The 12,709-nt window shown below is 41.7% G+C and overlaps 1 protein-coding gene across 3 annotated transcripts in view; it reads right to left on the bottom strand.

The window, feature by feature from the left end:
- LOC137383396 (transmembrane channel-like protein 7) overlaps positions 1-12,709 on the bottom strand; it is a 125,847-nt gene that overhangs the window by 75,353 nt on the left and 37,785 nt on the right. For all 3 annotated transcript variants that reach the window (XM_068056192.1, XM_068056193.1, XM_068056194.1), the window contains 3 exons: positions 11,369-11,451; positions 8,644-8,789; positions 7,688-7,835 (listed from right to left, as the gene is read on the bottom strand). In XM_068056192.1, coding sequence (XP_067912293.1) covers positions 7,688-7,835; positions 8,644-8,789; positions 11,369-11,451 — 377 coding nt within the window. The remainder of the gene's footprint in view (positions 1-7,687; positions 7,836-8,643; positions 8,790-11,368; positions 11,452-12,709) is intronic.

Here is a 12,709-nt window from a genome sequence, read left to right as displayed (position 1 = left end):
GCACAGAAGAGAAAAAATATCCCAAGAATAGTAGAAAATCAAGGGGCAAAAGGGAAGGAGGAACTTAACACAATCAGTGTCACTAGAGAAAAATACTATGAAAACTAATGGGACTAAAGGCTGACAAGTCCTCTGGATCCGATGGCCTTTATCCTAGGGTCTTAAAAGAAGTAGCTGCAGAGATAGTGGATGCATTGGTTGTAATCTTCCAAAATTCCTTAATGCTGGATTGGAAAACCACAAATGTAGCACTTCCATTCAAAAGGAGGGAGACAGAAAGCAAGAAACTGTAGGCCAGTTGGACTAACATCTGTCAATGGGAAAATGCTGGAATCAACTATTAAGGAAGTAGTAACAGGATATTTGGAAAATTATAATATAATCAAGCCATGTCAATGTGGTTTTATGAAAGGGAAATCATGTTTGGCAAGTTTGTTAGAGTTCTTTGAGGATGTAACAAACAGGGTGAATAAAGGGGAACCAGTAGAGGTAGTGTATTTGTCCTCGAGCAACTCCTCCCAGACCAATCTACTTCCTGTTCTGAACAGCAAAGCCATGACAGATGGAGCACAATTATACACAGTTCAGTAAAATTTTTGAAAGCTTTCCTTAAAAAACATTTGGCAAGTCTGGGAGTACTCATCTGTTACACTTAGAGGAAAACTACAAAAAAACAGCAAAGTAATGATTCAGAACAGCTCAAAAGGAGGGAACTTAATGCAGTCGACAAAATCTTTGAAATTAGATAAGTTATGTAGAAATTGCAATACCGAAACATCTTGCCAACAGAACTGAAAGTTTTATACTATGGATGAGTGGAAGTGCTTGGCTCATCTACTACAGCTGCTCATGTAAGATTTCCTATGTATTAAACCTCACTATTAAAACATAAGCCAAAACATATACTTCACACAATTCATTTAAGTGCCATGTATCACAAAAACATGTACTAATATAATCACATGCTGCATTCTGGAGTGGAGGTCCAGCTGGGCTTTAAGTATATATTAGTTGTATATCAAGTCCAGCTGCAGTAATAAATGAAGCAATTACCATACCACCCTCACAAATGAAGGAGAGACAACAAGTAAATAAATATCGAGATGGGAAAGTGGAGACATGAACAGAAAGATAAAATAAAATTATATAGTTACATAGAATTTTCAACATCCTATGATTAAGTTGTTTACCAACAAAATCCATATATCTAAACAGTAAAGCTTTTGATATGCATGTACTTCAAGTCCAGTAACATTTTACTTTTTGTAACACTTCATTCTGGTAGGATTTTCTGTCACTGTCATGCTGCCTCCAATATTACTGCCACATTTGATGTTTTCCATGGGGCTGGCTACACTTCCAATTGCTTTGCTGGCAGCCACCACAACTGCTGGCCGCCGTGTTGAAATCGGAGGCTGCTGCTTCCACACAACCCCTACTGACCAATCCTGTCGCTATTGCCCAGCCTGTTTATTTCAGGTATCAAGTTACCTGTCCCCTTCATCAAACGTCAAGACCTCTGCACTAGCTTGCCAATTGGCCTTAATCAACCAGCATTTTTGAACCAGGACTTTTTATTAAGCACTTATGGTGCACTTGTCAACTACAAATACAGTGCAAATGCTTCATAAAATTAAGAGCCTGTTTTCTGGCTTAATACTGGGAAATATCTGGGAACTATGTTCTGCAAATGCCAAAGCTGCAAATTTGCTCACCTCCACCAATCTCTCTGAAATCTCTAACTTTCTCTTGCATTCCCTACTTCCCAAGCTCCTGCTATTCAATTATTTAAGTCCAGTATCATGTCTCCCCTCAGTCGTCTCATCCATACAAGCCTCTTTTTATAATTTAATTCAATAATGCCTGTAATCATACGGATTACTCTGAGAGTCATAAAGTCATTTACAGCACAAAAGGAGGCCATAGCAATCCAGTCAGTCCCACTCCCCTGCTTAATCCCCAGAGCCCTGCAAGTTTATTTCCTTCAAGTGGTCATTCAATGTGCTTTTGAAATCATTGATTGTCTCCACTTCCACCACATTTGTGGGCAGAGAGTTCCAGGTCATTACCACCCACTGCATAAAAAAATTTTTTCCTCATATTCCCCCTGCATCTCTTGCCAAAACCTTCAACTGAATCCCCTAGTCTTTGTACCATTATTAATCGGAACAGTTTTTCCTTGTCTAACTTATCTATGCCTGTCATAATCTTGTACACCTCTATTAAATCTCCCCATAATCTTCTTTGCTCTGAGGAGAACAACCCCAGTTTTTCCGACCTAACCTTGTAACTAAAATCCTCCATCCCTGGAACCATTCTGGTAAATCTCCTCTGCATCCTCTCAAGGACCCTTACACCCTTCCTAAAGTGTGGTGACCAGAACTGGATGCAATACTCCAGTTGGGGCCTAACCAGAGCTTTATGGCGTTGGAAGGATGAATGAGAACGGGCAGAGACTGCTTGAGTTGTGTACCTATCATAACCTCTGCATCACCAACTCGTTCTTTCACACTAAACCCTGTCACCAGGTTTCATGGAGGCACCCAAGATCACGTCGTTGGCACCAGCTAGACCTCATTGTCACAAGGCGAGCCGCCTTAAACAGTGTTCAAATCACACGCAGCTTCCACAGTGCGGACTGCGACACCGACCACTCCCTGGTGTGCAGCAAGGTTAGACTCAGACCAAAGAAGTTGTATCATTCCAAGCAGAAGGGCCACCCGCGCATCAACACGAGCAGAATTTCTCACCCACAGCTGTTACAAAAATTTCTAAATTCACTTGTAACAGCCCTTCAAAACACTCCCACAGGGGATGCTGAGACCAAGTGGGCCCACATCAGAGACGCCATCTATGAGTCAGCTTTGACCACCTACGGCAAAAGTGCGAAGAGAAATGCAGACTGGTTTCAATCTCATAATGAAGAGCTGGAACCTGTCATAGCCGCTAAGCGCATTGCACTTTTGAACTACAAGAAAGCCCCCAGCGATTTAACATCCGCAGCACTTAAAGCAGCCAGAAGTACTGCACAAAGAACAGCTAGGCGTTGCGCAAACGACTACTGGCAACACCTATGCAGTCATATTCAGCTGGCCTCAGACACCGGAAACATCAGAGGAATGTATGATGGCATGAAGAGAGCTCTTGGGCCAACCATCAAGAAGATCACCCCCCTCAAATCTAAATCGGGGGACATAATCACTGACCAACGCAAACAGATGGACCGCTGGGTTGAGCACTACCTAGAACTGTACTCCAGGGAGAATGCTGTCACTGAGACTGCCCTCAATGCAGCCCAGCCTCTACCAGTCATGGATGAGCTGGACATACAGCCAACCAAATCGGAACTCAGTGATGCCATTGATTCTCTAGCCAGCGGAAAAGCCCCTGGGAAGGACAGCATTACCCCTGAAATAATCAAGAGTGCCAAGCCTGCTATACTCTCAGCACTACATGAACTGCTATGCCTGTGCTGGGACGAGGGAGCAGTACCCCAGGACATGCGCGATGCCAACATCATCACCCTCTATAAAAACAAAGGTGACCGCGGTGACTGCAACAACTACCGTGGAATCTCCCTGCTCAGCATAGTGGGGAAAGTCTTTGCTCGAGTCGCTCTGAACAGGCTCCAGAAGCTGGCCGAGCGCGTCTACCCTGAGGCACAGTGTGGCTTTCGTGCAGAGAGATCGACTATTGACATGCTGTTCTCCCTTCGTCAGATACAGGAGAAATGCCGTGAACAACAGATGCCCCTCTACATTGCTTTCATTGATCTCACCAAAGCCTTTGACCTCGTCAGCAGACGTGGTCTCTTCAGACTACTAGAAAAGATTGGATGTCCACCAAAGCTACTAAGTATCATCACCTCATTCCATGACAATATGAAAGGCACAATTCAACACGGTGGCTCCTCATCAGAGCCCTTTCCTATCCTGAGTGGTGTGAAACAGGGCTGTGTTCTCGCACCCACACTTTTTGGGATTTTCTTCTCCCTGCTGCTTTCACATGCATTCAAATCCTCTGAAGAAGGAATTTTCCCCCACACAAGATCAGGGGGCAGGTTGTTCAACCTTGCCCGTCTAAGAGCGAAGTCCAAAGTATGGAAAGTCCTCATCAGAGAACTCCTCTTTGCTGACGATGCTGCTTTAACATCTCACACTGAAGAATGCCTGCAGAGTCTCATCGACAGGTTTGCGTCTGCCTGCAATGAATTTGGCCTAACCATCAGCATCAAGAAAACGAACATCATGGGGCAGGATGTCAGAAATGCTCCATCCATCAATATTGGCGACCACGCTCTGGAAGTGGTTCAAGAGTTCACCTACCTAGGCTCAACTATCACCAGTAACCTGTCTCTAGATGCAGAAATCCACAAGCGCATGGGTAAGGCTTCCACTGCTATGTCCAGACTGGCCAAGAGAGTGTGGGAAAATGGCGCACTGACACGGAACACAAAAGTCCGAGTGTATCAGGCCTGTGTCCTCAGTACCTTGCTCTACGGCAGCGAGGCCTGGACAACGTATGCCAGCCAAGAGCGACGTTTCAATTCATTCCATCTTCGCTGCCTTCGGAGAATACTTGGCATCAGGTGGCAGGACTATATCTCCAACACAGAAGTCCTTGAAGCGGCCAACACCCCCAGCTTATACACACTACTGAGTCAGCGGCGCTTGAGATGGCTTGGCCATGTGAGCCGCATGGAAGATGGCAGGATCCCCAAAGACACATTGTACAGCGAGCTCGCCACTGGTATCAGACCCACCGGCCGTCCATGTCTCCGTTATAAAGACGTCTGCAAACGTGACATGAAATCGTGTGACATTGATCACAAGTCGTGGGAGTCAGTTGCCAGCATTCGCCAGAGCTGGCGGGCAGCCATAAAGACAGGGCTAAATTGTGGCGAGTCGAAGAGACTTAGTAGTTGGCAGGAAAAAAGACAGAGGCGCAAGGGGAGAGCCAACTGTGCAACAGCCCCAACAAACAAATTTCTCTGCAGCACCTGTGGAAGAGCCTGTCACTCCAGAATTGGCCTTTATAGCCACTCCAGGCGCTGCTTCACAAACCACTGACCACCTCCAGGCGCGTATCCATTGTCTCTCGAGATAAGGAGGCCCAAAAGAAAGAAAAGAAAAGAAAGAAAGGTTCAACACAACTTCCCTGCTTTTGTACTCAATGCCTCTATTTATGAAGGCCACGATGCCATCTGCTTTGCTAACCACTCTCTCAGTGTCCTGCCACTTTGAAAGATCGATGCACATGCACCCCCAGGTCGATCTGTTCCTGCACATTCTTTGCAACTGTGCCATTAAGTATATATTGCCTCTCCCTATTCTTTCTTCTCTGAACCCTTCCTAGTATATTTTGATTCTTTGAGGTAGGGTGACTTTTGACATTATAACACATGGGACTTTGTTTTAATTTAAATTTGCTATTTTAATTACTTGTTAGCTTTTTTGTTTAAGCCAGGTTTAGTCTGGCCAATTCTTATTGGAATTATAATAGTGATGTTCTTTGGAGAAGCACCTATTTTGATCCCAATATGATACAATTTATCTTAAAATAAGCCTCAACTGCAAGGTATTTCAATTGGTCGTTGTGATTTATTCCCACAAAAAAGAAAATCAGGAATCCTGCCACAAAACACAAGAGATTTTCCACTTTTGGTATGACTGCCCACTCTATCTTTCAATCTGAGCTGCTTGTAGTGGGAAAGGAAGGGCATCACAGCCAAGTTTGAAGCTCAGCAAGGGAACCCTCTCTTTTATCTATCAACACTTCGCTATTTGTTGCACGCCATGACACTAGATGGAGTCCCAAAAGGATTACTACGATTGACCATGCTTAGATCTGTATGCAGAATTTCATAACTAGTGTAGCATTCTCAAAACGGCTTTCAAGTTCCTCATGATGGTTAAAAGACTTTTGAAGGAAGCCAGAATTGAACAGACAAGCCTGATCTCAGACCCCCAACATACTGTACAGCAGCAGAGCTTGCAACTACATCTGAAGCATCAACCTGAATTTGTTACTGACTTGCTACTAAAGGAAGTCCCCAGTAATTGAGAAAAGGGTCTTTCTATGATTCTACTGGAAGGTGGGATTAGACTGGGTGGATTGTTTTTCGGCTGGCACAGACACGCTGGGCAAGTGGCCTTTTTCTGTGCCATAAACTCTCTATGATAACACAGTAAAGACTAGTGAAACAGTGGTAAGTAAATTCCACCCAATGGTTCTGAATGCCAATCTTCTTTATTTGGCATATACTCTGATAGAGGATAAATTTTTCCCATTCACAGGAAAACTTGAACTTGTTCTCTGAACCAGTAATCTCCATTGTCCAACTTTCACTGGTGGATTACAGATGAATATGGCACAGGAGGCATATGGAAATGCTGACTGCCACAACAAGCCATACATACACAGCCTTCCTAACCGAGCATTTGACCCAAGTACCCCTGCCATTAGTGATCCTCTAAATTGATGAGTCTCCCAAAGGAAGATGGTTGCTTTTTTTTGAACACATGTTGGCAGCCTTCCATCTACGAGATGATGATGAACACGCAAACAATACATTTGCATTTAGATGGAGTGTCTTCATATGGTGCACCTTTGCTAATGACTGTGGAGGCCAATCCTTGAGAAGCAGGTTCTGCTACAAGTGGCGCACATGAAGCTGCCAGGTGACGTTTTGCATTGTTGCTTTCGGCATTGGTGCCTGTTGTCAAGTTGCTGTAGTCATTGGTGCACACCAGCCCATAAGGTTTACAATAAAAGTACAATACACCTAAAGCAGGACCTGATATGACCAAAAACATACAGCATGAATTTCTAAATAATGAACGTGCCAACATTATTGGGACCAAATCAGGGCGGCGCAGTGGTTAGCACTGCAGCCTCACAGCTCCAGCAACCTGGGTTCAGTTCTGGGTACTGCCTGTGTGGAGTTTGCAAGTTCTCCCTGTGACCGCGTGAGTTTCCGCCGGGTGCTCCGGCTTGCAGGTTGATAGGCAAATTGGCCATTGTAAATTGCCCCTAGTGTACGTAGGTGGTAGGAGAATGGAGGGGATGTGGTAGGGAATATGGGATTAATGTAGGATTAGTATAAATGGGTGGTTGTTGGTCGGCACAGACTCGGTGGGCCGAAGGGCCTGTTTCAGTGCTGTATCTCTAAATAAAATAAAAATAGGAGACAAAATAGCCCACATACATTATGACGTATAAAGATTTCTTCAGCAGAAAAACCCTTCATTAATTTGCTTCTTCCAATTCTCTCTTTGACCTTCCTATACTGCCCTCCATTTCCTCAAAGCAATGATTTACACCTGGGTGTGTTTCCACAGTATTGATGACCCTGTAAATCTAACTCCAAAAACAAATTTTCAATCAAGAAACTAGCAAATTATTTTATCCTGAGGGCATTACTGACAAATGGAATTTCATCCTCACTGAACATTCACATATGCACCCGATAACAATCGGAAGTAGGAATCTTGAATCCTACCCAAGTATGCTGAAGGCTGAATGTAGTAGCCTGTTACCATCCCAGCTAACACCAGCTAAACATGGGTTTAAACAGAGATTTCCCTATACACTGTCCAATACTACACTGTGCAGTGCTTTTTTTACACTGAGACATAAGCAAGATGGCACTTCTGCTACTCTATGAGGAACAACAAAAAATACTTACTTTTAGCTCATACAGTAGACTGTTATGTTTCAGCTTTGCAGCATGCTGATCTGTGATGCAAAAGTCCCAACCAGCAAAAATCTTATTACAAAAACTCTGAAATCGGTCTTCAGATCTGATAAAGCTTTGTTTGAAACCTTCCACAGCCCTAAGGGATTCACACAAGATTAAAAATTGTAGAAGTGGTAACAAATTCAGAATGTGTACTTTCACTTTAACAAGTCAACCTTCAAAACTCGCTTTTTAAATAACCTTTGCAACTGCCAAAATGCACACAATTTTTCAGTTTGTTTACATTTCAGATCCGATCATATGGGAAGGGTAGAGGACTATAAAACATTAAATTTAGAATAATCTTGATTAACATAGAATGTAGTCTGATTATACTTCGTACTTTGCTGCAGAAATTCTACTATAATTGTCCGAAGAGATGAAATTGTTTTATCCACTTTTTTTAAAACACATACAGTATCTGCAATATATGTTTACTTAAGAATGCTAATTATCTGTCACAGGAAGAGTCTTCACACTTTGAATTAAGGTGAACCTCTACAGGCAGGGCTTATCCCTTGCATGCATACTGGGCAACTTATGGCAGTTGAAGCAGAAAATCTGTTGCATGTTTAGTCATCTACAGCTTGCATGTGATACCTGAAATATTCCTGCACTCTTACAAAATTGATTACTATTTTAAATATGGCCAAACTGAAGATGGGGTTGTTCCATGACAAAAGTATAACAAACCACATTTGATCAAGCATATTGACCTTGTGAACAAGATCATATATGGTCAAGAAAACAATGGAGAGTAACGAGTAATCCCAAGCAGACTCAACAGAATTTCTATAACGTATTACTTAAAAATGAAACACATGATACCCTGTGTATATATTTCTTTAACACATTTATTTGACTTGTATTAAACTTAGAGCTGGAACAGGAATAGAAGCAATTACCTTTTCACTATCCAGAATAGGCTCAGGAGGATGTATGAAAACGTTGTCATGAAATATGCAAGTGGTAGATTATAGTGAAAATTGCCAGAATGCAAACTTCCAGTTTTGTAAAATCCATAAAACAGATACGTCTCCTCCAGGAATCCCTAAAAAAATCCACAAATATACTCTTAAATAACAAACAGATATTCCAATGGAGCCTTTCCAAAAAAGAAAGTGCAAAAGATTATACCTAAATTATGTACATATCAAGTGTAACATTTTTACACAGTTTCATTTGGGGGAGAAGTGGTTATAGAAATAAGGAAGGCCTTTTACATGGGTTCTCTATTAGCAAATATATCAAAAATAATGTTTTCAGTTTACAACGTCAAAGCTTTATTTTAAATATTGTAACCTTATGTTGCATAATAACCACATAATTTCTTGCAACAGTTTCAAAAAAACAAAGGTTATACAATAGAAACATGCAAACATGTTACTTTCCTATATTTTCAAAAGATTTATATTTAAATCATGAAATGTTATTGGAAAACAACTGGACAGAACTGAACCTGAACAATATACAGTATACAAAAACTTTTACTCACAGAATTTCCACCATAGCTAAGGAAACGCAAGTTGCCATAACAAGACAAACCATTAACTGCACCAAAAACATTTGGATGCAAAACAAATTATGAAATAAACGGATGTTTTGGGAGAATGTTGACCCACAAATTAGCATAAATATCAATGTTGCTTTCTACATAGCTAACAGTGAGTTAGAAATCAGTTTCATCACTCTGCTGCTCACCGCAATTCACAGAATCGTTACAGTACAGAAGGTAGCCATTCGGCCCATCATGTCCACACAAACTCTCTGAATGAGCAACTCCCTCAGTTCCATTCCCCCGCCTTCTCCCCGTAACCCTGCACATTCTTCTTTTTCATATAACTGTCTAATTTCTTTTGAATACTTCAATTGAACCTGCTTCCACCACATTCTCAGGCAGCGCATTCCAGACCTTAACCACCCGCTGTGTGGAAAATTTTTTCCTCATGTCACTTTTGCTTCTCTTACCAAATACTTTAAATATGTGCCCTCTCGTCTGCGATCCTTTCATGAGTGGGAACAGTTTCTCTCTATCTGCTCTGTCCAGACCTTCATGATTTTGAATACCTCTATCAAATCACGCCTCAACTTTCTCTTCTCCAAGGAAAACAATCCTAACTTCTCCAATCTATCTTCATAACTGACATTCCTCATTCCTGGAACCATTCTGGTGAATCGTTTCTATACTCTCTCCAATGCCCTCACGTCTTTCCTAAAGTGCAGTGCCCAAAATTGGACGCAATATTCCAGCTGAGGCTGAATTAGTGTCTCCTACATAGCAAGGACAGAGGGTGGCTTTCAGCAGGCTCCCCCACCCCACTTCCTGATGCCGGGTCCCTCATTCAGGCAGCATGCCTTCTAATGAGGGAATCCCCCGCCCCCAGAGCTGGGAAACAGATGACACTGTTTTTTGTGCCACACTTACAGCGCTTGCCGCACGGCTACTTACGGCTGCTGTGGGAAAAGCCCCTTATTTGGGGTTAATTGCCCAGTTAAGGGCCTCAATTGGTGGCGGGGCAGGAACGCCTTCCCACCCCAGACTAAATTTTGCTAGAAGCACGATGATGGCGGGAATCCTGACCCATTCCCCCACTCCCAGCCCCGGCCACCATCCCACCCAATTTTATCCTCTCCCTTCTCCAAACCCACCATGGAGAAGAGCATAAAATTCCCCTCCGTATCTCCTCAACCAATCACATTGAGGAATCCTTACTGATACAGAGACTAAACCAGCAAGGACAAATTAGAATATTTAATTCAATGCCAAATCATGTACAGAAAGCAAAATAAAGAGAAAGAAAGAAAGATGCGATTAAAAGAGTGAGATAAATAAGACAAAGAATTTTTTAAAAATTAAATTGCTAGGTAAATTGGCCATTGTAAATTGCCCCTAGAGTAGATAGGTGGTAGGAGAACTGAGGGAAGGTGGGGATGTGGTAGGGAATATGGGGTTATTGTAGGATTAGTATAAATAGGTGGTTGTTGGTCGGCACAGACTCGGTGGGCCGAAGGGCCTGTTTCAGTGCTCTATCTCTCTATGATTCGATGACTCTAAATCTCTAAATAACTAAAATCTGAAGGAATGAGATTCCATGCCTTTAAAAGTAATTTTTCAGTGCCATATTGTTTGGCAATAATTAAGACTTACACCATAAAAAAAAAAATTCATTTACACTTGAATGCACAAGCCCTAAAATTTCTGGCGTCTTTAGTAAGTATCTAGTGGGTAAGCAATGCTATATCACTTCATGTGTTTCATCTCAGTGAGATATTGGTAAAGCGATGCTCCTGGAGAAGCATAGCAACTCGGACAGCAAGTTCCTGATTTCCATGACAGACGCTGCTGTCCGATTTACTCCTTAATAATGGTGAGCACTGGTAGCCTCACCATTATTTCTACTGCAAAATCTTGACCATTATCATCAAGGTTTAAAGAATAAGTAAAAAAGTCTATCAAAAAGCACAAAATAAACCAAATATTCATGATGTATTGCCATCATGCAATAATCAGGCCAGCAATCATCAATTTACAACAAAAGGTGGGAGGGGGAAATAAAATTAGTTTTCTACATAATTACATCCATTTGACATTCCTAAATTTCTATCATAGTAATATCTGAATATACTTACTGTTCCTGAGAAAAGATTAATCATGTAACTATAGAAAATTACAAGCTCTTTTTTAGGCCGTTCATACACTGTGCATTCTTTGGCTATGAAAAAGAAAAGTAAGATAGGTAAGATTTTCATTGAAAGGGCAAACTTCACAGAGGAATATTGCTATAGAAACAATTTGCATTTAAGAGTGGAGAGAAGATGACCCACAAGAAGGATTTCCCCATCTTACCCAAGCTGTTAATAAATGTGGAGAGCACAAGCAAAATGCTTCCTTAAGGGAGAGGGGAAAATAAGTTTAACAAAACCAAATAGTGCGAGTCCAAAAAAAAAAAAATCGACTAATTTCCTTTGTGCCATCACATCATGTATTCAGTTTTTTTTTGGTCTTTGCCAACCACTATTTCAAAAAAACCAGGAAGCAGGAAAGAATACCAGAATAATACTTTGCATTAAGACAGTCATCTTGCAATGTTCAGTTCTGGGTACTGCTTGTGCGGAGTTTGCAAGTTCTCCCTGTGACTGCGTGGGTTTCCACCAGGTGCTCCGGTTTCCTCCCACAGCCAAAGACTTGCAGGTTGATAGGTAAATTGGCCATTGTAAACTGCCCTAGTGTAGGTAGGTGATAGGAGAATGGTGGGGATGTGGTAGGGAATATGGGGTTAAAGTAGGATTAGTATAAAATGGGTGGTTGTTGGTCGGCCGAAGGGCCTGTTTCAGTGCTTATCTCTAAATAAATAAATAAAAATATTTTGTGAAGTGCACATTAAATTCAAATTCAAGGTTTCGTGCATGATCATTCCTTTGTTACTTTCAGCTTCACAGAATTCACACAAATGCACTTAATCAACATCTAAAGAAATATAACTTTTAGAAAGATCTACCATAAGCACGTTCTTTATCATTTTTGAAAGAAGCTTAATCTTCACAGATAAGATTTTGCTGTCCTCCCATTAGAGAAAAGAAAAATATCTTTTGTGGACACAGTCCTTCAAAAAGTAATGCAGAAACAGGTTGTAAAATTGAAAACTTGTATGTTCAGCCTGACATGGAACACTGCAGTGCTAAAGTACTTGGCCAATGGGCATAGTTTTGATAGAAACCTTCTGTAGCTTGGGCCAAGGAATCCCCACTGCATGACCATAATGAGCTTCTCCTGCTGAGGATTCATACAAGGAGACAGATACTGCCACCCAACTTATTCATCTTTGTTTAATGATCACATTTTGTTCACAGACTTGCATTTGTACAGTGCCTTTAATGATCTCATGATGTCCCAAAGTGTTTTACAGCCAATAAAAACATACGAATTAGGAGCAGAAATAGGCCATTCGGCCCCTCAGACCTGCTCCACCA

Source organism: Heterodontus francisci, chromosome 24, assembly GCF_036365525.1.
Source record: "Heterodontus francisci isolate sHetFra1 chromosome 24, sHetFra1.hap1, whole genome shotgun sequence".
Taxonomy (NCBI): domain Eukaryota; kingdom Metazoa; phylum Chordata; class Chondrichthyes; order Heterodontiformes; family Heterodontidae; genus Heterodontus; species Heterodontus francisci.
This window is presented reverse-complemented; position numbering and strand designations above follow the sequence as displayed.